A 25,118-nucleotide genomic window follows, 5' to 3' on the forward strand; every position below is an offset into this window, starting at 1 on the left:
TGTTCCATAAGCCTGTGGGCGGCCAGTGGCAGGTGAGGCTCGGCACCTTCCTGATCCTGTGCCCTGCTGTTCTGTAAGCCTGTGGGTGGCCAGTGGCAGGTGAGACTCGACACCTGCCTTATGTCCTATGCCCTGCCGTTCCATAAGCCTGTGGGCGACCAGTGGCAGGTGAGCCTCGGCACCTTCCTGATGTCCTGTGCCTTCCTGTTCCATGAGCCTCTGGGTGTGGGGCGGCAGCTGTGGTTTTTGGGTCCAAATGTGAGCCTTTTTCAACTCAGCCACTTCTGGGACCCAGGGTCTGTGTCCTGAGGGGCAGTGGTTGGGGTTTCTACTGTGGGTGAAGGGAGCCGGTGCCTAGCTGGCTTATCCCGTGTGGTGATGTCTGTAGATGTTCTTTTTTCAGGAGAGTGTGCCCCCCACACCACACTTAGTGATGAAGTTGGCACTCAATGTGGCTAGGGTGTGTGAGACTAACACTTGAAGGCTGGGTTAGCACAATCTCGGCCCTGGGGCATGGGCTGAGCACTCAGGAGCACGTAGAGCCCCGGGTAGAGGAGGGGGCAAGGGCGGTGGGCTGAGCTGCTTTCCTCCGGGGAGACAGTGGGATCCTCAGGCAAGGGCGGCGGGCTGAGCTGCTTCTTTGCTGGGGGATGGGGCGAGCCCTGTACCTTGTCTGCATCGCTCCTGGTAACATGGGAGCAATGCCCCTGCCCGCCCCGTGTCTCACGGGGTTGCTATATAGTTGAGTGGAGTAGGTACCCATTTACTAAAGCTCATTTGAGCACTTTGGAAGCACTTTATTTATTTATTTATTTTTTGAGACTAAGTTTCATTCTTGTTGCCCAGGCTGGAGTGCAGTGGTACGATCTTGGCTCACCACAGCCTCTGTCTTCTGGGTTCAAGTGATTCTCCTGCCTCAGCCTCCCAAGTAGCTGGGATTACAGGCATGCGCCACCACACCCGGCTAATTTTGTATTTTTAGTAGAAACGGGGTTTCTCCATGTTGGTCAGGCTGGTCTCGAATTCCCAACCTCAGGTGATCCACCCGCCTTGGCCTCCCAAAGTGCTGGGAGTACAGGCGTGAGCCACCGCGCCTGGCCTGGAAGCACTTTTAAGCCATCCAGTTCTTTTTACCTGAGAAGTGGCGGGCCACATGATGTCCCCAGTGGGTGCCTGTTGCACCTGCTGGAATCCTGAGGTTGATGAGCTGGGTGTGAAGAGCTCACCCTGGCATCATGGGCCAGGTGTGGGTGCTGCCTCCCCAGGTCTCCATGCAAGGCGAATGGGGGTCATCAGGCACCAGGCAGGGACCTTCCCTGCAAGCCTCTGGCCAGTGTGTGTTGCGTCCTGGTGCTGGGTTTCCAGGCCTGCCTCTTTCTGATGATGGTTTTCCGTTTGTCACCTGCAGTCTGTTCCTGAGAGCACCGTGTTAAAGAAAATCTCTGGTGTTCTTCGTGGGAACTGGGCCATGCTGGAAGGTGAGAGCACAGGTGCAGGCTGCCCTTGGGCGTCACACCCAGCGCGGTCCCCAGAGAAAGCAGAAGCACACACTGTGACCCGCCCGAGGGCCCCGGTGTGCAGTTCAAGAGGGAGGGTAAGCCTGTGTCCCCATCCAGAAGGCGGGCCGGGGCAGGAGGAGGGTGACGCACAGGAGGAGGAGGACCCCGTCCATGGGAGTCAGGCTAACGACAGCCACGCAGGAACCGGGGGCTCAGGGTCTGAGCAGCATCCCCCGCTCCCCACCTGCCTTCAGAGTTGGGCATTGAAGGTCCTCAGGGCAGGGCTGGCATCTGGTGGCTCCCAGAGGGAGCGGGCGCTGTGCTGCCTCGGGCCTGGTCCGCGATCTGGTGGCTCCCAGAGGGAGCGGGTGCTGTGCTGCCTCGGGCCTGGTCCACGGTGTTGAGGGAATTGATCCCACGACAGCGTGCGTCAGCAAGTGCAGGGCCCCACTGGGAGGTCAGGTGGGGATCCAGCCAGAGGCCGTGGGAGTCTTCAGGAGGCTGAGCAGGGGCTGGATGGTCACTGTCCTGACGGGAACATTCAGCTGAGGGGAGGGAATCTGGTCAGCAACTTGTGTGGCTGCGGCTGCAGGAAGGAGAGCAGCCGCGCTGAGGGAGGAGCTGGACGAACATTTTCCACGCTGCCTTCGGGGGACACGGCACACTGTAGTTCTGGGTGCGCCATTGTGCCAGCACTGTGCTGTCTTGGAGTCGATGGTGTCTGCAGGGTGGGTTAGCCCAGCACGGAATCCAGGTACCTCGTTCACGACAAGAAGTTGCTGCTCTGAGGAAGTCTTGCAAAGCCAGAGCCCGCTCCAGTGAGCACTGAGGTTCCTTGGAGCTCTGGAGGGAATGAAACGCAGGTCGGAGGAATTTCCACTGATGGTGGCCTGACCGCCTTCTGCCAAGCTTCCTGAGTGGTGGTGGCACACTGGCTCTGCCTCTGAGGCTTCTCTCCCTCCTGCTTTGCTTAGGATGTTGAGGGTTGAGACAGTCAGGGTTGGGCACCCCCCTCCCGGGTGGTTGGGATCTGCTTTAGGAACACTCCGAGTGGGCCTGTCACCGGCTGTGTCAGGGACTGCAGGCGGCAGTGCTCGTGGCTGGGCATCTGCAGTGCTCGTGGCCCCCGTGCTGTAGGCCACAGGTAGCACGGACCTGTTGAGTGTCACCTTGCACAACGTTCTCAGGCCAAAGCCTGGGCTCACTCTCCTGAGATGTTTCATAGATAGAGTGGCATGTTCCCGGCGCAGACTTGGGGGCTTGTTGGGAGAGGGACGGGGGAGGGCTGCTGCTTGAGTGTCCCACAAGCAGCAGAGTCACTGGAGGGGCGGGAAGGCTGCGCCACCTGCTGGATGGACGGGCTTCAGGCAATGGCTGGTGCGTGAGTTACCGGCTAGGCCTGTGGTTTCCTGGCCAGGCTGAGGCCGTCTCTGTGTGCCTGTGGTCAGTCATTGCCCCCCAATCCTTGGCACTTAGATAAAGTAGATGAAATTCATGTCCATTCCTTGTGGCTGCGGAACATGATATCCCACACTCGATGCCTTGAGGCACCCCACCCTGACCATCGCACTGTTGCTGTGGGTCAGGGGTCCGGACTCAGCTGAGCTGTGTCTCTGCAGGTGGCCACCTCAGCTTCACCAGGCAGGGCCCGACATCGTTCAGTCCGGGTTGTCGGCAGGACAGGGGGCCTCTCTGGCTGTTGGCCAGAAGCCGCTGCTCCCGATCCCCTGCCACCTGGGCCGCTTCACTGGGCGGCACATGGTGCAGTATCGGCTTTCCCTGGGCGCATGAGCAGAGACTGCTGGCAGGGTGGAGGCCCAGCCTTGGTACCCTGGTTTCCGTTACATTCTTTCGTCTTTGCCCCGTTCTGTTAGGAGGCAGTCCTCAGGTCCAGCCAGGGTGTGGGTGCCAGGAGGTGGGTACCATGGGGAACCATCCCAGAAGATGCCCTCCACGGTCCACCGAGGACTCCGGGTGTCACAAAGTAACTCCCTGCTGCAGGGGGCCCACTGTGGTGGCCGAGTCCCATGTTCCTGCCCTACCTGGCACCTGTCCTTGTTCCCCCGTCACAGGCTCTGCCGGTGCGGACGCCAACTTCAGCAGCCTCTACAAGGCCACGTTCGACAACATGACCTCCTACCTGAAGAAGAAAGAGGAGAGACTGCAGCAGCAGCTGGAGAAGAAGCAGCGGCGCCGGAGTCCCCCGCCTGGGCCCAACGGGCAGGCCAAGAAGATGAGGCCCGGGGAGGCGACCTTGAGTTGCTGATTGTGGCGGTCAGTGGTGCCTCTCACCTCAAATTAGAAAAAGCTTTTTCACTTGTTCCCCTGCATCCTGGCATCTCCCTTCAAGAAGGAAAAGGTGAGGTCAGTTGTGACCAGCTCAGAGGACGGGACTGTCCCCTGGGGCTCTAGAAAGAACATTCTGTGTCACCAGCACAGGCTCTTGCTGGGTGCCTGTGCCCCCTTTCTGGTTGAAGGGAAGCCAGACCGGTGGAGTGGAAACTTGAAGCACTTCCTTTTCACGTTGGAGGCCGCGTGCGAGCCTGTGGTGGCGGCAGCTGTCTGTGTTTCTTCTGTTCTCATCTGCCCTTCATGTCTGCTGCGTCTTCCTCTAGGAGCATCTGTGGGCCAATGTTTCTGGCACGGTGGACTTTTTCATGTTGTTCCCGCTGTCTCAGCGTCCAGGTGATGCGCTGCCCCGCAGTAGCTGCTCGCCGCACAGGCTGTTGAAACGCAGCATGAACGCTTCAGCCCGCCCCAGCCCCAGCCCCAGCCATACCCCTTGTGCTCAGGAGCTGCTCCTGGAGAGTGGCTCCCTTGTGGGAAGTGAGAAATGTGTTTCGGAGTCGCAGGGAGCTCTGTCCGGCATCGTGGGGCAGATGGTGAACTTGTTTCAGGAAGTGTGAGCACACGGGCCCAGCTGGCACCCGGTTTACTGGAAGGTGATTGAGGATGTCGTCGTGATTTGATTTGACCTTGGCACACACTGCAGAGCCTCAGGGATGTTGCTGAATTTCAGTCACCAATCAGCAAGGATGAACCTTTGCAATTTCCTAGGAATGTTCAGCGGCAACATAATATACCAAGCAAAACGCCTGGGTGCCTGCACTGTGTGTGAGTGAGGTGCGCACTGCGTGATTTGGGAAGAGGCTTCTGCAGGGGGCAGGCTTTTGGGTACATCACATCATTCGTTCAGGCCAGCTCCTACCTGCTCTCCAGTGATGAAGTCTCCACACAGGAACAGGTTCATGCTGGCGATGACTTTGATGGGTGTTGCTGGGGACTTAGAATCCTTTTGTGTATCCAAAGCTGGAATGCTTCAAATTTTTCATAAGTGCCTTGTTTTCCTTTTAACATTGATCTGGAAACAGTGCTTTCTGCAAAGCTGAGGCCCACTCCTCTCTGCTGGGGACCAGGGGTTTTAGAAGGCGGGGGTCACGCTGGACCACCGTCCTGTACGAGCAGCCTGGTCTCCTTCACACTACTGGGGCATCTGGCATAGGGCATGCTCTCTCGTCCATAGTCTGCTTTGAAAGTCTTGGTTGTAGGAGAGGTGCAGGTCCGCCTTGCTGGCGTCTTCACCTAAGATAGGGGCCGGCAGACAGGCCCATGCGCTGCATCCCGCCCACAGCCTGATATATGGCCTGGGAATGGCTTTTTTCCATTTTAAAAATGGTTGAAAACAAATTAAAAATATATTTCGTGACATGAAAATCATGAAATTCACATTTCATTGTCTGAGAATAAACTCTAACGGACGCAGCCATGCCTGCCTGTCCACATCTCATCTGTGGCTGCTTTGTGCTGTGGCCGCAGAGCGGAGTGGCTGGGACTGAGACCGAATGGCCTCCCGACAGGGCCGCATCTCTCCACGAGGACTGCAGGGCTTCTCCGAGGCTCTGCTTCCTCTCCAGCGGTGCCGGCTTCCTGCTCTTCCTCAGCATCCTGCCTTGGTCGTGAGTTGGTCCCTCTGCCAATAGCCATTTGTGTGTCTCAGTGGCTGGTGCAGCCGCCGCCTTGCTGGTACCTTGACTGATAGACTGGTTCCTGTTCACCTACCCGAAGTCATCCCGGAAATACCTCTTACCCACAGTTGTATGGGTTGAACCCAGCTCCACATGTGTTTAGAGTTTTGTCTCTTGCCCCTTCACCCAGCACAGCAGCACCCACCGCCTTTCTGTCCCCTGTGACTGCCTCGCAGCTGGGTCTGTTCTGTGAGATGTCGCCACCCTGATTGCCATCTGGGAGGATCTCACGCCTTCAATTTCATCTGCTCTCTTCCATTATTTTTTAGTTTCTGTGTATTTTACTTTTGGGACATTCCTTAGACTTTGTTCTACCTCTTTAATTAAGAAAATGTGGTCATTGTATTTTTTTTTTCTTTTTTTTTTGAGACAGAGTCTCACTCTGTTACCCGGGCTGGAGTGCAGTGGCACGATCTCGGCTCCCTGCAACCTCCACCTCACTGCAACCTCTGCCTCCCACGTTCAAGCGATTATTCTACCTCAGCCTCCCAAGTAGCTGGAATTACAGGCACCCACCACCACGCCTGGCTAATTTTTGTATTTTCGTAGAGATGGGGTTTTGCCATGTTTGCCAGGCTGGTCTCCAACTCCTGACCTCAGGTGATCCTCCTGCATCGCCCTCCCAAAGTGCTAGGATTATAGGTGTCAGCCACTGTACCCAACCTGTTGTATTTAAATCTAAGGAATTTCTTCGAGACTGTCTCGCGCTGTCACCCAGGTTGAAGTGCAGTGGTGTGATCTCGGCTCACTGCAGCCACAACCTCCCAGGCTCAGGCAGTCCTCCCACCTTGGCCTCCCAGAGTGCTGGGATGACAGGCATGAGCCACTATGCCCAGCCCCTCTTTTCTCCATTTTGGTTACGGTATGTGTACTGTACATCTGAAAAGTGCATGTGAAATGCTAGAACTGGGATTTCAGCAACTGAATGCACGTGTGCAACTACCCACGAGAAGCAGGACACTTAGCACCTGCTGAGAAGCCCCCACGCCCGTGTTCCCTTCTAGGCACTGCACACGCATGCTGGCCGGCCTGACCTCAGTGTCCCTCTGTTGCTCCGGCTGCTTCTGCTTCTCCCTCTGAGGCTTCACCTTGTTGCTTGTGGTTGTGGATTGTTCTTTCTCAGTGCTATGCCAAGTACTCCATTATGTGAAAATTCACAGCGCGTTCGTTCTATTATTGATGGGCGTTTGGGTAGTTTCCACAGTTCGGCTGTTAGGAATAGTGCAGTGATGAACATGCTGGCACCTGTCTTCTGTTTTTTTTTTTTTTTAATTTTTAGAGACAGAGTCTTGCTCTGTTGCCCAGGCTGGAGTGCAGTGGTGTGACCTTGGCTCATTGCAACCTCAGCCTCCTGGGCTCAAGCGATCCTCTCACCTCAGCCTCCCGAGTAGCTGGGACTGCAGGTGTGTGCCAGCATGCTGGCTAATTTTTGTAGTTTTTGTAGAGATAGTGTCTTGCTCTGCTGCCCAGGCTGGTCTTGAACTTCTGGCGTCAAGCAGTCCTCCTGCCTTGGTTTCCCAAATCACTGGGATTACAGGCATGAGCCACCGCCCTCAGCTAGCATCTGTCTTCTGGAACATTTGTAAGCAATTTCTGTGGGGCATGTACTTGTGCGTGGAATTGCTGACTCTCAGTTACGTACGTTTCTCTTAGAAGATCCTGCCAGTCCTTCATCCCAGACCCCGACCCCAGCGTGGAAAACACAGTGCATCCTCATGCCTCGTGTTTGCGACTGTGGTGGCTTATGATCGACTCGGAACGCCCACAGTGTGTGGTGTGGAGTTTTGCAGGGGGCTGACCTGCAGTTCCTACAGACTGGTGTAGGAGCCAGTGACGCTGCCCACCTACGATCCAGACCTAACCTTGATCCTGTTCTCTGAGGCCACCTTACCAAAACCTTGGCTCACCCAGTCTTAGATCATGCACCCTGGGGGAAACCTGCCGCGAGGTCACGAGAGCACTCAGCCAGCCTACAAAGGTTACCACGGCAGAGAACTGAGGCCTCCTGCCAGCAGCCAGTAGCACCTGACCAGCCATGAGGGCCCCTCCGGGAAGGAGAGCTTTCTGTGTTTCTTCCTGCACCCCGTATATGTTGACGTGATACGTTTTTCTTTCTGATTTCCCTTGTGATTTCTTTGGTCCGTGGGTTATTTGGAAGTATAGTTTAATTTCCAAACATTTAGGGTTTTCTTCCAGAATTTGTTTCTGGTTTCTGGTTTTAATTCCATTGTGGTCTCAGAATATACTTTGCTGACTTCCCTCTGTTTAGATTTGTTGAGCCCTGTGTTGTGCTTCACAGCTGGGGGGTGATTGCATGTGCACGTGCAGGTGTGTGTGGCCCCCACACGGTGTCTCCAGCTATCCCTGTTTTCCCTCTCCGTGCCCAGCGCGCCCTTCTCAGCCCTGCCAGGTGACCCTGGAGCTGGGCCCTCCCTGTGCCCTCCTTTGCAGGTTGGCACAGTGTTTGGCTCTGTCACTGGGAGGAACTGGAGGGACTCCACAGGAGGGAGGGGCCTGCCCTCCTGGTTCTAGTGTGCTTGCTTTTGCTGGCTTCCATGGTGTGTGCCTGCCAAACTCATGGTGGGGGTGGAGGCTCTCAGTGACAGTCTCCGGGAGTTTAGCGACACCCAGGTTCATTCCTCATGGTGGGAAGGATTCCTGCTAAGCTTCCTTGCCTTTGTCCAGCTCTCAGGGGGTCTGCCTCCCTCCTGCCCCAGGGAGAGCTGCTGGGTGAGTCCCACTGGCACTCCTGCCCCGGGTTTCCTGCTCTCAGGCCTTGGCCTGCTGCACCTCGGCCAACTGCACCACCTGGCACATCATAGCCCCACTCAGATCAGAGCTGCGTCTCAGCCGACGTGAGGTTCCGAGGTTCTCACGGGGATCCAGACTCAACGCTTGTAGGTTTGTTGTCTCAGTCCTGGAGGTGGAGGTTCTCACGAGGTCTCAGCGCCCCATTCTTGGAAGTCTCTTTACATGTTAGTGGAACCCTCTGTTCCTGTTGAATCATTCTTCGTGTTAAATGTTTCTGTCTCTTGACTGATACGTGATTATCAGTCATCATGTTAAGTATTCTGCGGCTGCTTTTTTGATTTTTTTCTCTTTATCCCTGGTTTTCTGTAATTTGATAAGCTTTAGGGTATGTGTGTGTGTTCTGGGGTTTGTCAAGATTTGTAGGATTTGTCATTTTTATGCAATTTGGAAATATTCCAGCTATTCACAGACTCCTACCCTGCCTCCTACAGTCCCAGGTACTCGAATGGGCTGGTTGCTCTGGACTCATGGGTCCGTGAGTCTCTGCTCACCTTTTTCAGTTTGTGTTTCATTTTCAGTAGATTCTGTTTCCACGTCTTCAAGCTCACTGATATTTCTTTTAAGCTGCTGTTACGCCATGGCCGTTTTCCGTATGAGCCATTATATTTTCTCATCTCTATAAATTTGGTTTTGGTATTTTAGAAAATGTCTTCCAGGTAGGCTGGTGCTCACACCTGTGATCCCAACACTTTGGGAGGTTGAGGCAGGGGGATTGCTTGAGCCCAGGAGTTTGAGACTAGCCTGGGCAACACAGTGAGACCTCATCTTTAAATTAAAAAGGCTAGATGCTGTGGCTCACGCCTGTAATCCCAGCACTTTGGGAGGCTGAGGCCAGTGGATCACGAGGTTAGGAGTTCAAGACCAGCTTGGCCAATATGGTGAAACCCTGTCTCTACTAAATATATAAAAAATTAGCCGGGCACAGTGGTGCACTCCTGTTGTCCCAGTTATTTGGGAGGCTGAAGCAGGAGAATCGCTTGAACCTGGGAGGCAAAGGTTGCAGTGAGCCGAGATCGTGCCACTGTATGTACTCCAGCCTGGGTGACAGAGCAAGACTCCGTATAAAAAAAAAAAAAATTAGCCAGGTGTGATGGCACATACCTGTAGTCCCCAGCTGCTTGGGAGGCTGAGGCGGGAGGATCACTTGAGCCTGGGAGTTTGAGGCTGCAGTGAGCCATGATCACACCACTGCATTCCAGCCTGGGTGACAGAGTGACTATCTCAAAAAAAAAAAAAAAAGCACACCAGTGTCTTCCATTTCTCTTCTAATCATACTCATGCTTTAAAAAATACTCTTGAGCATATGGAGCAAATTTAAGATAATTGTTCCTTTTCTGCTAATTCATTGTCACTGTCATATCTAGGTCTGTTTCTGTTGACTGTGGACCACTTACGTGCAATCTGTCGGCCGAAGATGAGCTTACTGGGATGTAGCTCCATCGTAAGTCGAGGAGCGTCTGTGATTTGTCCTCTGCTTGTGGGATATGTTTTTCTGCTACTGAGTCTGTCTAGTAAATTTTTTATTATGAACACGTGGAGATGTACATTGTTGAGTGCGAAGTTTTGTTACTTTCCTCTAAAGAATATTACGCTTTCTGGCAGGCTGTTGAGCCCCATGTAGATTAATTTGGTCTTTTTCAGGTTTGTTTTAAGCTCAGTAGAGTGAGGCTGGAGTAGCCTTTCCTTGGGATGATTTAGTGCTTCCAAGGTGTGACCCTAGAATCCTGGGTATTCAGAAGTGTCTGCACACTGGCTGAAGGGACGAGGTTGATTTCTGCGCAAGGCGCAGGAATTGTTTGTCTTACCCTCTGGGGGTTGTTCTTTCCTCAAAAGCTACTCTTTAGCGTCCTGGGGTTTTACAGAACGTGTAGGTCGGTGTTCATTGGAAGACCCTGACGGGACCCTGGTGCGTATTTCCTTCTGTCTGTGCGGCTCCCCTCCCCTTTGTGGGTATCCTGTCCCAAATTCTGGCTGCCTTCGCCTTAGCTACACCAGGGAGGCCAAGAGGCCTGCTCAACGCACTCCCCTTCCAGACAGGGTGCAGACAGGGCCCCTCCCATCTCCTGGATGGCTGCGGCCCCTGTGCAGAATTTCTGCGTGGGCACTTCTCAGTCTGGGGGCCTCTTCCCCAGGGAGTCCCCCGGTGGTGACCGTATTGCCTCAGGCTCACTGTGCACTAGGCAGGTCACATTGATGCTGCCTGAGGGGCAGGGGTTACCTCCCGGTGGTTCAGGTGAGAAGCCCGAGGTCCAGGTGAGGAGTGTCTGGCTGCCCATGCAGTGTTTGGACAGTATGCCAGCTCCGGCCAGGAGGCCCAGCTTCTCCAGCCCAGCCTGCGCCCCCCAGGAAATGCCCCAGTTTACTCCCCTGGGGCAAAGGCCCTTGGCTGGCTGAGCGTCCCCTCTCCCAGCACTGGAGGCACCTACAGTTGCTCGTCTGTTCATTTACTCCTGGGAGTGGAAACTCATATGCTGAGTGGCAGTGATACTGCAGAGCTGACACCAAACCCCACAGCCCGCCCGGTCACCTGCTTCACCGAGGGCCACAGCCCTCTGGGGTCAGGCGGCCACAGGGTTCCTGGCCATGTGGGACATCTGTTCTGTGGCCCTGCTCAGGATGGCACACGTGGCGGGGACTGGCCCTGGGGTCGAGGCATGGGCTCAGCCACCGCCCTGCAGGGATGCAGCCAGGGACCTCTTCCCGGCTGAACCATTTAGACCAGAATCGCACAGCAGCGCCCGCTCCCCTACAGCAAGACCTCACCTAGGGGTCCCCACGGAGGAGCCAGGGAAGCTTGAGGGTCCCAGAGGAGTGTGGAGCATGCACCGTGCTGCACACACACATGCATCATACATGTACGTACGCATGTGCCACACCACATCACACCATACATGCACACACACCCACCACACCATACTACACTACACGCACTCGTGCACCATACATGCACACCCACACACCACACATCACACGTGCACATTCCACACCATGCATGCACACACACCCACACCATGCTACACTACACTATACACACACACCATACATGTACTTACACATGTACCACACGTCACTTGTGCACACTCCACACCATACATGCACGTACCATACCACACACTACACACATGCACCTTCTATGTACATGCACAGGTACCACATCATGCATTCGCGTACCACACATCCACATACACGTGCCACTAAACTTACGCATCATACTTGCACATGCACGTGCCACACCACACTACACACACATGCACCATACATGCACATACACTCATACATGCCATCCACATCCACATCCACACATGCACGCATACACCATACACACAGGCACACACCACATATGCCACACACCACACGCATGCACACACCGTAGATGCATATACGCACAACCACACACATCACATGTGCACATTCCTGCACCATACATGCATATATTCATACACCACACATACATATATTCATACAGAACACATCACAGTACACCACACCATGTATGCACTTACGCACCATACGTGGACATACACTCATATACATTCACCACACATACCCTCACTACATACACGCACACAAACATCACATACACTCGCACCATATGTGCATTGTGCACATACTCCTACACACACCACATTACACCACACACCACACCACATGCGTACACACGTCCACTCATGCGCACAGACACCATGCAGATAAAGGTCCACACCACATATACCACACACATTATACCACATGCTACACCACACACAAACCATACATGCACATGCTACACACTACCACACCATCCCACTCACACCATACACGTACATACACACTCTACACATGCATACATGCACACAGCGTCAAACACACAGACACACCACAAACGTACCACACCACATACAGCTTTGCACACACAAACACACCGGACCACTTACATCATACATGCACACACAACTACACTATGTAGACACCATACAGACACACCACACCACACCACATACACACCACATAGATATGCACATACACAAATACCACATCATACTGTTTACACATGCCATACCTGCACGGACACCATACAGACACACCACACGCGCATACACATACAGAGTTGGTCTGGAGATGGAGTCACTGCAGCCAGCAGGGGTGGCGTGCAGACAGGAGGGCCTAACTCTGCCAGGCATGGCAGGTACACAGAGGTGGCCCTGGGAACCCTCCTCCTGCCCAGCCCCTCCCATCCACCCACCCACCATGTTTGGGGGTTGGGGACCTCCAGAGTAGGCAGGGGCTTGCTTCCAACAGATTTGGGAGAGGGCACCCATTAGGGAGAAGAACACAGAGGCCTTGGGAGTGAAAACTGACCATGGAAAGCAACAGGAACATTCTGCTAAGGAGCGGAATGAAAAATCCTGGAGAACAAATTCCTGAGCAGGAGAACGGAACGGAGGAGTCAGCCGAAGAGGGTAAAGAGATGGGGACAGGAAAGAAAACCTGTGGGATGAGATGTTGCTGTGTGGCTCAGGCTGGCCTCCAACTCTTGGGCTCAAGTTATCCTCGCATCTCAGCCTCCCAAAGTACTGGGATGATAGGCATGAGCCATCACACCCAGCCAGAAAGCAGAGGGTTTTTTGTTTGTTTTTTGAGACAGAGTTTCGCTCTTGTTGCCCAGGCTGGAGTGCAGTGGTGTGATAATGGCTCACTGCAACCTCAACCTCCCAGGTTCAAGAGATTCTCCTGCCTCAGCCTCCTGAGTAGCTAGAATTACAGGTGTCCACCACGCCTAGCTATTTTTTTGAATTTTTAGTAGAGATGGGATTTCATCGTGTTGGCCAGGCTAGTCTCGAACTCCTTACCTCAAGTGATCCGCCTGCCGCGGCCTCCCAAAGTGTTGGGATTACAGGTGTGAGCCACCGTGCCTGGCTTTCATTTTGCCTTTAAAAATCTCTGCTTGGCTGGGTGCGGTGGCTCACACCTGTATTCCCAGCAGTCTGGGAGGCCGAGGTGGGTGGATCACCTGAGGTCAGGAGTTTGAGCCAGCCTGGCCAACATGGTGAAACCCCATCTCTATTAAAATTACAAAAATTAGCCAGTTGTGGTGGTGTGTGTAGTCCCAGCTATTTGGGAAGCTGAGGCAGGAGGATTGCTTGAACCCGGGCGGTGGAGGCTGTAGTGAGCCAAGATCGTGCCACTGCACTCCAGCCTGGGTGACAGAGAGAGACCCCGTTTCAAAAACAAACAAGCAAACAAATTTGACAGGAGACAGTCACACAGTTCAGAAAGGATTATGCAAACCAGAATCAATAGTGACCTGATGAACCCGGGTTCCTGACGGTTCCAAACCAGGGAGGCTGAAGGTCCCAGCTAAACAGTGACGGCACCTCGGGGAAGTGGGTGAGAGGTGCAGCGGGCTGTGGAAGGAGGTCAGAAGGATCCAGGCCCTAGTCCAGGCTGCTGGTGATGAGAAGTAAACAGGGTACAGGGCGACGAGCAAGTTCTGGAGCCCGAGGAGCAGCCGCCGGTGCCAGCGCTGTGGGTGGAGGTCGGAGTCCCTCCTAAGGCGCAACCAATGCGTTTGGGACCCGGGAGCGGAGCCCGCGCCTCCCCAGCGGCCTCCCCGGGGTCTCGGGATCACCTGGCTGGGGAGGAGGCCTCGGCTCCGCAGAAACCCGGGGCGGCCGCGGGTGCCTCACTGCAGAAATTCGCGGCCTCGAGTCGGGTGACTCGAGGATGAGTCAGAGGGTCCCGAGAAGGACCTCGCGCATCCCCGCCGGACTCCATCCTCCTGGATTAGGTGCGGAACGGCCCAGGCCACCAGGACCCCCAGGCGCAGCTCAGTCCGTGGACGCTACCTTAAGGCCGGCAGCAGAGGGCAGGGCCGAGGCGGGGCTGGGGCTGGGGCTGGGGCGGGCGGAGGGCGGAGGGCGGGGAGGGCTCTCCGGGGAGGTCAAGGCCAGGGCTAGGCTTTCAGGCTCAGCCCTTTTTTCAGCCCTTTTCCGAGGGCTCCCGGGGGGCGCTGTGAGCAGAGGGGCCCCAGGTGGAGAAAGTGCTGCAGGCCAGGGGTGGGGAGGGCAGCAGGGGCGGGGCAGAAACCCAGGCGGGGACTTGAGGTGTCCCAAGGGTCCCTCGGGCTGCAGGGACAGGGGAGCGGAGCAAGGGGTATGGCTTGGGCGGGTGCCGGGAGACGGTGGGTGCCCTTTATTCTGAAGGGGGATGTGCTGCCCAGGGCAGTGGGACCTGGAATTACATTTTGAGATTTCCAGGAAAGTTTCAGGTGGAGGCAGAGGCTGGGCACAGAGGAAAATGTGGCAGTGGCGGAGTGTGGGGTGAGAGCTGCGAAGAGAGGACATCACTGAGGTGGACAGTGGGTCAGAGAGAGGGACAGAGACAGGGAGAGGGACAGGAGTTTTGTAAACATCCTGGACGGGTTTGGCAGCCATCAGCATTGCCTTCCATTTATGGACAAAGCAAGGGTGCCCAGAAGAAGCCAGAAGCCAGTATGGAAGCCCAGGCCTCCCTGCCGCCACCCGGTGCTGGCTGAGCTGCAAATGGCTGTGCAGAACCTCCTCCATTCCCCACCCTGGTCTGGCCGGACCACAGGGCCCTTTGGTTCTTTTTTTTTTTTTTTGAGACAGGGTCTCGCTCTGACCCCCAGGCTGGAGTGCGGTGGCCCGATCTCAGCTCACTGCAAGCTCCGCCTCCCGGGTTCACGCCATTCTCCCGCCTCAGCCTTCGGAGTAACTGGGACTACAGGCGCCGGCCACCACGCCTGGCTAATTTTTTTCGTATTTTTAGTAGAGACGGGGTTTCACCGTGTTAGCCAGGATGGTCTCGATCTCCTGACCTCGTGATCCGCCCGCCTCGGCCTCCCAAAGTGCTGGGATTACAGGCGGGAGCCACCGTGCCCGGCCGGCCCGGCCCTTTGGTTCTTCTCCCAGATCCTGAGTCTGAGAGCCTGACCCACACTCCGAAGCAGTGCTTGGTGGAGTCTGCCCTGAAGATGCACGTCCCACAAACACACACCCAAGGTTATTTGTTGTGCTTTGTTCACAAGGGAGCACTGTGCAGCTGTGACAGATGAGTGACAGTGTGGGGTGGTTCCCACGACCCGCTGCTCAGCATGAAGGCAGGTGCAGATGTGTGTCTGCAGTGTGTGCCCTTCAGATAAGAGAGATGGGAGAGACGCAGTTACGCGGGTGCCCTGGAGGAAGGAAGGATAAACCAGGACCTAAAGAGAGTGGCTGCCCGCGGGGGTGGATGGGAGTGGGGCAGAAAGAAGGGAACAGGAGTGGAGTAGCAGGGATGGGGCGGGGCAACATTTTTCCAAGGAGACTTTCTGTGAAGTGCCCCATTCTTCGAATCACAGTGAGGTATCACAGCCCCCAAAATAAACAGTGAAGATCAACCAGGTTGTGGGAGGAATCCCAAATGGATATAAACAGTAACAAGCAAACCTCACTGTTCAAAAATAACAAGTTCACCACCCTGAATTCAGGGTGAAGGAAAGAAACGAGTAACTGTGGGCCAGGGACGGTGGCTTACGCCTGTAATTCCAGCACTTTGGGAGGCTGAGGCAGGATCACCTGAGGTCAGGAGTTCAAGACCAGCCTGGCCATCATGGCGAAACCCTGTCTCTACTAAAAATACAAAAATTAGCCGGGCGTGGTGATGCACACACCTGTAGTCCCAGCTACTGGCAAGACTGAGGCAGGACGATGGCCTGGACCCAGGAGGCGGAGGTTGCAGTGAGCTGAGATCATACTCCAGCCTGGGCTACAGAGTGAGACTCTATCTCAAAAAAAAAAAAAAAGTAGTAACTTCGGAAAATAGGATTTAGATGGATACCCTAAGTTTAAAGACAAAAAGAACTGGACAGAATACCGGAGATCAAGCTTGTCCAACTTGCGGCTTGTGGGCTGTATGCGGCCCAGGACAGCTTTGGATGCGGTCCAACACAAATCTGTAAACTTTGGTAAGACATCCTGAGATTTTTTTTTTTTTTTTTTAGCTCATCAGTCATCATTAATGTTAGCGTATTTTATGTGTGGTACGATACAATTGTTTCATTGTGGCCCAAGGAAGCCAAAAGATTGGACACCCCTGCTGTAGATCGTGAATGTTTTTCACACAGGGGTCCAGGCTAGCAGTTCTGAAATGTCTGTACACATGAGGATTGACCACACAGGGAAATCTAATCTAATCTACAGTGGACAGTGAGAGCCAGGGGGAGGCCAAGGAAATTCGCCCTTGGTGTTGGGTTGGCATCCGAGGTATCTGTGTAAACCCGTGGTTTTTTACCATGTGTGTATGCAGGTGGATACAGGAATAAATGCAGAAGTGTGCCTATGCTTGGGCTATTATGTATGCACATCTTTTCTAGGTCTTTAAGCTCAAAGGGCCTGGAAACGACGATGTCCCAGCCACAGTGAGCTCACTTTGCACTCAGATCTTCGTTTTCCAGCACCTTTCTTTCTTTCTTCCTTCCTTCCTTCCTTCCTTCCTTCCTTCCTTCCTTCCTTCCTTCCTTCCTTCCTTCCTTTCCTTCTTTCTTTCTTTCTCTTTCTCTCTCTCTCTCCTTTTTTTTTTCTTTCAGAGTCTTGCACTGTCACCTAGGCTGGAATGCAATGGTGTGATATCGGCCTACTGCAACCTCTGCCTCCTGGGTTCAGGAGATCCTCCTGCCTCAGCCTCCCGAGTAACTGGGATTACAGGCTTCCACCATCATGCCTGGATAATTTTTTTGTATTTTTAGTGGAGATGGGGTTTCACTGTTGACCAGGCTGGTCTCAAACTCCTGACCTCGTGATCTACCCGCCTTGGCCTCCCACAGTGCTTGGATTACAGGCTGTGCCTGGCCTCCCAGGCTGGGATTAAACTGCACCTGGCCTCTTTTTTTTTTTTTTTTTTTTGAGACGGAGTCTCGCTCTGTCGCCCGGGCTGGAGTGCAGTGGCCGGATCTCAGCTCACTGCAAGCTCCGCCTCCTGAGTTCATGCCATTCTCCTGCCTCAGCCTCCCGAGTAGCTGGGACTACAGGCGCCCACCACCTCGCCCGGCTATTTTTTTTTTTTTTTTTTATGTAGGCCCTATGGCTATAAACTTCCCTATTAGTACTGCTTTTGCTTTTTCCCATAGTTTTGATGTATTGTGTTTCTATTATCATTTGTTTCAAGAAGACTTTCAATTTTCTTCTTAATTTCATCATCAACCCACTGGTCACTCAGGAGTGTATTGTTTTTGTTTTTTTTAATTTTTTTTTTGAGATGGAGTCTTGCTCCGTCGTCCAGTCTGGAGTACAGTGGCGCAATCTTGGCTTACTACAACCTCCACCTCCTGGGTTCAAGCGATTCTAGCATATTGTTTTATCTCCATGTATTTGTATAGTTTTCAAAATTCCCCTTGGTACTGATTTCTGGTTTTATTCCATTGTGGGCAGAGCAGATGCTTGATATTATTTCAGTGTTTTGAATGTCTTAAGACTTGTTTTGTGACCTAACATGTGATTTCTCCTTGAGAGTAATCCATGTGCTGAGGAGAAGAATGTATATGCTGCAGCTGTTGGATGAAATGTTCTGTAGATATCTATTAGGTCCATTTGGCCTGTAGCAGAGATTATGTCTGATTATTTTTGTTGATTTTCTGTCTGAAAGGTCTGTTGAATACTGACAGTGGGGTGTTGAAGTCTCCAGTTACTGGTGTATTGGGGTCTGTCTCTCTCTTTAGCTCTAATTATATTTGCTTTATGTATCTGGGTGCTCCAGTGTTGGGTGCATAGGTATTTACAATTGTTATATCCTCTTGCTGAATTGACCCCTTTATTATTTATATAATGGCGTTCTTTGCCTCTTCTTTAGTTTTTGTCTTGAAATCTGCTCTTACAGAACTGTAGCTACTCCTGCTCTCTTTTGATTTCCATATTCATGGGATATCTTTTTCCATCTGTTTATTTTCATTCTATGTGTGTCTTTGTAGATGAAGTGTGTTTCTTGTGGGCAGCAGATCATTGGGTCTTTTTTTGGTTTTTGTTTGTTTGTTTTTAAATCCTTTCAGCCACTCTGTCTTTTCTGGAGAGTTTAGTCAATTCTCCTTCAGTGTTACTACTGATAAGAAAGGACTTACTCCTGCGATTTTGTTATTTGTTTTCTGGTTGTTTTGTGGTCTTCCTTCTTTCCTTCCTGTTTTCTTTTCAGTGAAGGTGATTTTCTCTGGTGGTATGATTTAATTTCTTGCTTTTTGTTATTTGCATATTCATTGCATTTTTTAAAAATTTGAGGTTAACATGAGGCTTGCAAATACTATCTTATAATACATTATCTTAAACTGATGACAGCTTAACATTGATTGCATAAACAAACAAGCAAAAAGAAAACTAATTAAAACTCTACACTTTAACTTCATCCCTCTGCTATTTCACCTTTTGTTGTCTATGTCTTAAAAAGTTGTAGTTATTATTTTTGATTGGTTCGTCGTTTAGTCTTTCTACTTAAAAGCAGTTTACACACCGTAATTACAGTGTTATAATATTCTGTGGTTTTCTGTGTGCTTATTATTACCAGTGACTTTCATACCTTCAGAAGATTTCTCACTTCTCATCAATGTCCTTTTCTTTAGCGTTTCTTGTAGGACAAGTCTGGTGAGGAGTGTTCTATAACCTTCTTATACTTGAATATTGATCTCTTTCTCTAGGTTTGGAAAGTTCTTTGTTGTTATCTTTTTGAATAAACTTCTACCCCCGTTTCTTTCTTTACCGCCTCTTAAATTCACCCCTTTGAGGCTATTTTCTAGTTTTTATAGGCATGCTTCATTATTTAATAATGCCCCTAGGCATGTAATAATGTGTTAAACATTATGTGTTAAATATGGTACATTCATTTTACGGGTTACTATACAGCATTTAAAAGAATGTGAAATCCCTCAGCTTTTGTTTGCCTGGGAAAGTCTTTTTTTTTTTTTTTTTTTTTTCTGAGACGGAGTCTCACTCTGTCGCCCGGGCTGGAACGCAGTGGCCGGATCTCAGCTCACTGCAAGCTCCGCCTCCCGGGTTCACGCCATTCTCCTGCCTCAGCCTCCCGAGTCTGGGACTACAGGCGCCCACCACCTCGCCCGGCTAGTTTTTTGTATTTTTTAGTAGAGACGGAGTTTCACAGTGTTAGCCAGGATGGTCTCGATCTCCTGACCTCGTGATCCGCCCATCTCGGCCTCCCAAAGTGCTGGGATTACAGGCTTGAGCCACCACGCCCGGCCGGGAAAGTCTTTATTTAAGGATATTTTCTCACCAGATGTACTATTCTAGGGTAAAAGTTTTTTGTGTTTTTTTTTTTCCTTCAGCACTTTAAATACATCATGCCACTCTCTCCTGGCCTGTAGGGTTTCCCCTGAGAAGTCTGCTGCCAGTCATATTGTAGCTCTATTGTACGTTATTTCTTTCTTTTCTCTTGCTACTTCTAGGATCCTTTCTTTGTCCTATGGAAGCTTGATTATTAAATGCCTTGAGGTACTCTTCTTTGGGTTAAATCTGCTTGGTGTTCTATAACCTTCTTGTGCTTGAATATTAATGTCTTTCTCTAGGTTTAGAAAGTTCTTCTTATTATCCCTTTGAATAAACTTCTACTCCTATCTCTTTCTCTTTCTCCTCCTTAAGGTCAATAACTCTAGTTTTGCCCCTTTGAGGCTGTTTTTTAGGTCTTGTAGGCATGTTTCATTATTTTTATTCTTTTTTCATCTCCTCTGACTGTGTGTTTTCAAATAGCCTATCTTCAAGGTCACTGATATTTTCTTCTGTTTGATCAGTTCTGCTATTAAGAGACTCTCATATGTTCTTCGTTATGTCAATTGCACGTATCAATTTCAGAATTTCGGCTTGACGCTCTTGAATTATTTCAACCTATTTGTTAAATTTATCTGATAGAAATCTGAATTCTGTCTCTGTGTTATGTTGAATTTCTGTGAGTTTCCTACAAATAGCTCTTTTGAATTCTCTGTCTGAAAGATCTCCTATCTCTGTTTCTCCAGGGTTGGTCCCTGCTGCCTTATTTAGTTCATTTGGTGAGGTCACGTTGTCCTGGGTGGTCGTGATACTTGTGGCTATTCATTGGTGTCTGGGCCTTGAAGAGTTAGGTATTTATTTTAGTCTTTACAGTCTGGGCTTATTTGTATCCATTTGTATCCATTCTTCTTGGGGAGGCTTTCTAGGTATTTGAAGGGACTTGGGTGTTTTGATCTAAGCTGTGTCTGTGCTGGGCAGGGAGGCGGAGGGGAGCACCTGAAGCCCAGTACCAGTGTGGTTGTTGCAGACTCATTGAGGTATTGCCATGGTGGTCTTGGGTAGGATCCAGAAGAATTCTCTGGCTCACCTTGCAGAGATTTTGTTCTCTTGCCTTACTTTCTCCCAAACAAATGGAGTCTGTCTGTCTCTGTGCTGAGCTGCCTGGAGCTGAGGGTAGGGTGATACAAGCACCCTCGTGGCCGCCACCACTGGGACTGTGCTGGGTGAGATCTGTAGCCAGCACAGCACTGGATCTCACCCAAGGCCCACCGTAATTACGACCTTGTTACTGCCTATGTTTACTCAGGGCCATAGGGCTCTACAAGCAGCAGGTGGTGAAGCCAGCCAGGCTTATATTCTTCCTTTCAGGGCAGTGAGTTCCCCCAGGCCCCAAGTGGGTCCAGGAATGCCATGTGGAAGCCAGGAACTGGAGTCAAAAACCTTAGAAATCTAGCTGGTGTTCTATTCTATTGCAGTTAAGCTGGCACTCAAACCACAAGACAAATTTCTTCCCACTCGTTCCTCCCACTCTTTCCTCCCACTTCCATAAGCAGGGGAGCCTCCCCCATGGCAACCACCATTACAGGCCCATGGAGAGTATTACCTGATTACCGTCATTGTTCACTGAGGGCCCAGGGGCTCTTCAGTCGGCTTATGGTGAATGCTGCCAGGCCTGGTACTCTCCCTCAGGGCAGTAGGCACCCCCTTGCCCAAGGCAGGTCCAGAATTGCTGTTCAAGAGACAAGGCCTTGCATCAGGGACCCCAAGAGCCCACTTGGTGCTCTACCCCATTGTGGCTGAGATAGAACCTGAAACAACATCTCAGTCTCACTCAAGGCCCATGGTGCACTACCTGGTATCCTTACTAGTTATTCAGGGTCCAAGGGCCCTTTCGTCAGTAGGTGATGCATCTTGCCAAGACTGAGCCCTTCCCTTCAAGGCAGTAGGTTTCTCTCTGGCTCAGGGTGTGTCTGGAAGTATCATGCAGGATCTAGGGCTTGGAATGGGGGTCTCACAACTCTGCCCAGTGCACTGTCCTACTGTGGCTGAGCTGGTGTGCAAGATGCAAAACAAAGTCCTCTTTATTTTTCCCCCTCCTCTCTTCTCCTCAAGCAGAAGGAAGGAGTCACTTTGGTTGCCGCAAGCTGTGCTGCCTGGGGTTGGAGGAGGGATGGTACAAGCACTCCCTTAGCCACCCAAGCTGGTGTCTAACCAGGTCACATGCCCCCCAAGTCCACTGGGTCTGAGCCTAGCACAGCACTAGGTCTTGCCAAGGAGTTGCAGTCCTTGTGGCCTAAACTGCCTTTAAGGCTTCTTTAGGCTTCCAGAGAACTTTAGCCTGTGGTGGCAAAGCTTGCTGAAGTTCCAGTCACTGGGATGGGCAGTTTCCCTCTGACTAGGGCTGGTCTAAGTGCTCCCTCCATGGGTGGGCACTGGCTGAGTTCAGCCCAGTATTGCTTTCTGTTGTGACAAAGCAGCAGCACTGAGTTCAATGCAAAGTCCCACAATCACTGCACCTTCCCTCCCACAAGCACGCAGATGATGGCTCTGTGCCATGCAACAGCTGCCGGGGGTGACAGAGGGATGGTGTCAGCAATTAAAGAGTGCCTTTCCTACCCCTCTTTGGTGCCTCTTTCAGTAAAATGAAGTTAAAACTGTGATTGCTCACCTGATTTTTTTTTTTTTTTTTTTTTTTTTGAGACAGTCTCACCTTATCACCCAGGCCGGAGTGCTGTAGCGTGATCTTGGCTCACTGTAACCTCCACCTTCTGGGTTCAAGCGATTCTCCCGCCTCAGCCTCCTGAGTAGCTGGGATTACAGGCACCCACCACCACGCCTGACTAGTTTTCGTATGTTTAGTAGAGATAGAGTTTCACCGTGTTGGCCAGGCTGGTCTTGAATTCCCGACCTCAGGTGATCACCTGCCTCGGCCTCCCAAAGTGCTGGGATTACAGGCGTGAGCCACTGTGCCCAGCCTGATTTTTAGTTCTTTTTTTTTTTTTTCTGAGATGGAGTCTCGCTCTGTCAGCCGAGCTGGAGTGCAGTGGCTGGATGTCAGCTCACTGCAAGCTCCGCCTCCCGGGTTCACGCCATTCTCCTGCCTCAGCCTCCCGAGTAGCTGGGACTACAGGCGCCCGCCACCTCGCCTGGCTAGTTTTTTGTACTTTTTTTAGTAGAGACGGGGTTTCACCGTGTTAGCCAGGATGGTCTCGATCTTCTGACCTCGTGATCCGCCCGTCTCGGCCTCCCAAAGTGCTGGGATTACAGGCTTGAGCCACCGCGCCCGGCCGATTTTTAGTTCTTAATGCAGGTGCTTTTTTGTGTAGATCGTTGTTAAATTTGGGAGGACGATTGGTGGAGGATTCCATTTGGCCATCTTGCTCCACCTCTTTTCCCCTGTGTTGTTTTTTTTGACATGTCCCATCATTCTTTGAGCACTGCCTTCCTTCTATAAAAAAAAGATTTCAGGCTTATTTTGCACCTTTCCTGCCCAAGCTCTAGACTCAGTCATTTCTCCAGGAGCCCTGATTTCATATATTGGAGAATGGTGTTTAGAAACCAACATCTGGGCTCTAGGTGTGTTTTTTGCTGTTGAGGTCTAAGGCCCTCTCAGTGGACAGAGCAAGGAAACAAGCACATTAATACACACATTTCTATGCAGATCTATTTTACATTCACTCATATATATTGAAGACCATGAGTGCACACCAGTTCCTCCAACCCAACCCTGTGGAGCGCGTTCTCGTTTTCTCCCTCTCCAGATTAGTGACTCCCTTTTCCCACAGTGAGAAACCTGGCTCCCATTATCATCAATATATTTACTATTGTATCAATCCCCAGTGTCTAACCAATCTCCAGGGGATGACCCCACCTCCTAACGTGGATGCCCTGACCACTCTTCTTGGGCCTTGGCACCCTGTGGGCCACTGATGTCCCCATAAGTAAACCCTCCTCACCCCTTTTGGGATCTGGAACTCTGCACCAGGAAACTGCGGGGGCCAGATCCCATGGATGCCTCCTCATCGCACTGGGGCTTCTGGAGGCAAGAAGTCTGAGATCAAGGTGCTGGCCTGGTCAGGTTCCTAGTAAGGGCTCCCTTCATGGCTTGTATTCCTGCTGTATTCTCACACAGACTTTCTTCTCTGCTAGAGGGTTACCAGTCCTATCAGATAAGGGTCCCACCCTTAGGACCTCATGGAACCTTCCTTATTTACCTCCTAAAAGCCCTATATCCAATGCAGTCACATAGGGATTCAGTGTTTGAATGTTGGGGGATACAACTTGGTCCACAGTGCCCAGATGGGCCCTGCCACCCTGCCGTCCTATGCTGGTCTGCCATCTTGGCCCCTCCACCACCTGGACTCCGACACCTACTCCAGGCCTGTGATGCTGCTCCTCTTCCTGCTGCTGCCCTTCACACCACTGGGACTCCACCATCATCTTGCTCAGTCTGATGGATTTTAGACTAAATTATTAAGGAAGGGAGAGAAGGAGAGAGTGAGGAAGGAAAAGGAAGAGGAATGGAAGAAGTTGAAAATTTATTAACTTTTTGAATTTAGGTTTTACATATTTTAAAACATTTATTTAGTGGCTCATAGGTTCAAAGTTTGTTTGTCTTTCCTAAAAAATTCTTCCTTTTACTAAGCCAGGACCCTCATTATCCCTAATAATGCTATTTGTCTCAAAGTCACTTTTGTGTGATATCAAAATTGTGACAACAGCTTTCTTTTGATTTAGTATTTTCTTGGTATATTTTCCCCAACTCTTTTCTTAGTCCTCCTTTTTTCATTATATTTTAAGTATGTCTCTTGTAAACAGCAGATGGCTAGATTTTTTTCTTTTACTTTAAGAAATCTGTCTTTTAACTGACAAGATTATATATTTATATGAAATAGAATTCTCGTATATTTTGACTCAGTTTTCCCAACTTATTTTGTATTTTTACTGCATCCACTTTTTAACCGTCATCAACCCCCTTCTTTTGGGTTGGTTGTGTTTTATCCACCTCCTCCTCTTTTCCTCACTCCACTGGTTTGCAAGTTCTACATTTGATTTATCTTCTTTCAGTGCCATGCTCTGATAAAATAAAGGACATTTATTACAGAAAAAACCCCATGGTGTAACAACTACCACTTCCTGGTGATGAGTAAGCACCCAGTGGCATGGAGTACGGATTTGCTCTTAGATAAGGAGGAATAGAGACCCTCTGGAAGGACTGTGGGGATGCAGCGGTGGGGTGGCTAGGCTCAGCACTGAGGAGCCCCCATAACTCATGCTCATTCCCTGCACACGGTGAGGACTGTGGAAGCGTTTCTTCTGCTTCTCCTAAAGTGGGCCCTGGAAACTGAGCTGTGGCTGATGGATTGGCCTGCTGGGGGTATCCAGGGAGTGTGTGGGAGATGTGGACCAACAGACTTGATGATTGTTCCGCAAGCACCATCTTTCTGGGGAAAAGGAACAAGCAGCTGAGGCAGTGAGATCCCAATAAAGTGAAGATGGGAATTTATTGTTGAGGAAAAATGCCTGCTATGTTTGAATGCTTGTCC

At 51.3% G+C, this 25,118-nt stretch overlaps 1 protein-coding gene across 4 annotated transcripts in view; it reads left to right on the top strand.

The window, feature by feature from the left end:
- Positions 1-25,118, top strand: part of WDR4 (WD repeat domain 4) — a 68,540-nt gene that overhangs the window by 25,660 nt on the left and 17,762 nt on the right. For 2 of the 4 annotated variants that reach the window (XM_026447421.2, XM_026447417.2), the window contains exons 10-11: positions 1,409-1,478; positions 3,572-4,592. In XM_026447421.2, the coding sequence (XP_026303206.1) occupies positions 1,409-1,478; positions 3,572-3,765 (264 nt within the window). In that variant the 3' untranslated portion in view covers positions 3,766-4,592. Of the gene's footprint in view, positions 1-1,408; positions 1,479-3,571; positions 4,593-9,699; positions 9,877-25,118 lie in introns of those variants that run through there. The other 2 variants (XM_026447419.2, XM_026447416.2) reach the window with 2 other exon arrangements.

Source organism: Piliocolobus tephrosceles, chromosome 19, assembly GCF_002776525.5.
Source record: "Piliocolobus tephrosceles isolate RC106 chromosome 19, ASM277652v3, whole genome shotgun sequence".
Lineage (NCBI taxonomy): Eukaryota > Metazoa > Chordata > Mammalia > Primates > Cercopithecidae > Piliocolobus > Piliocolobus tephrosceles.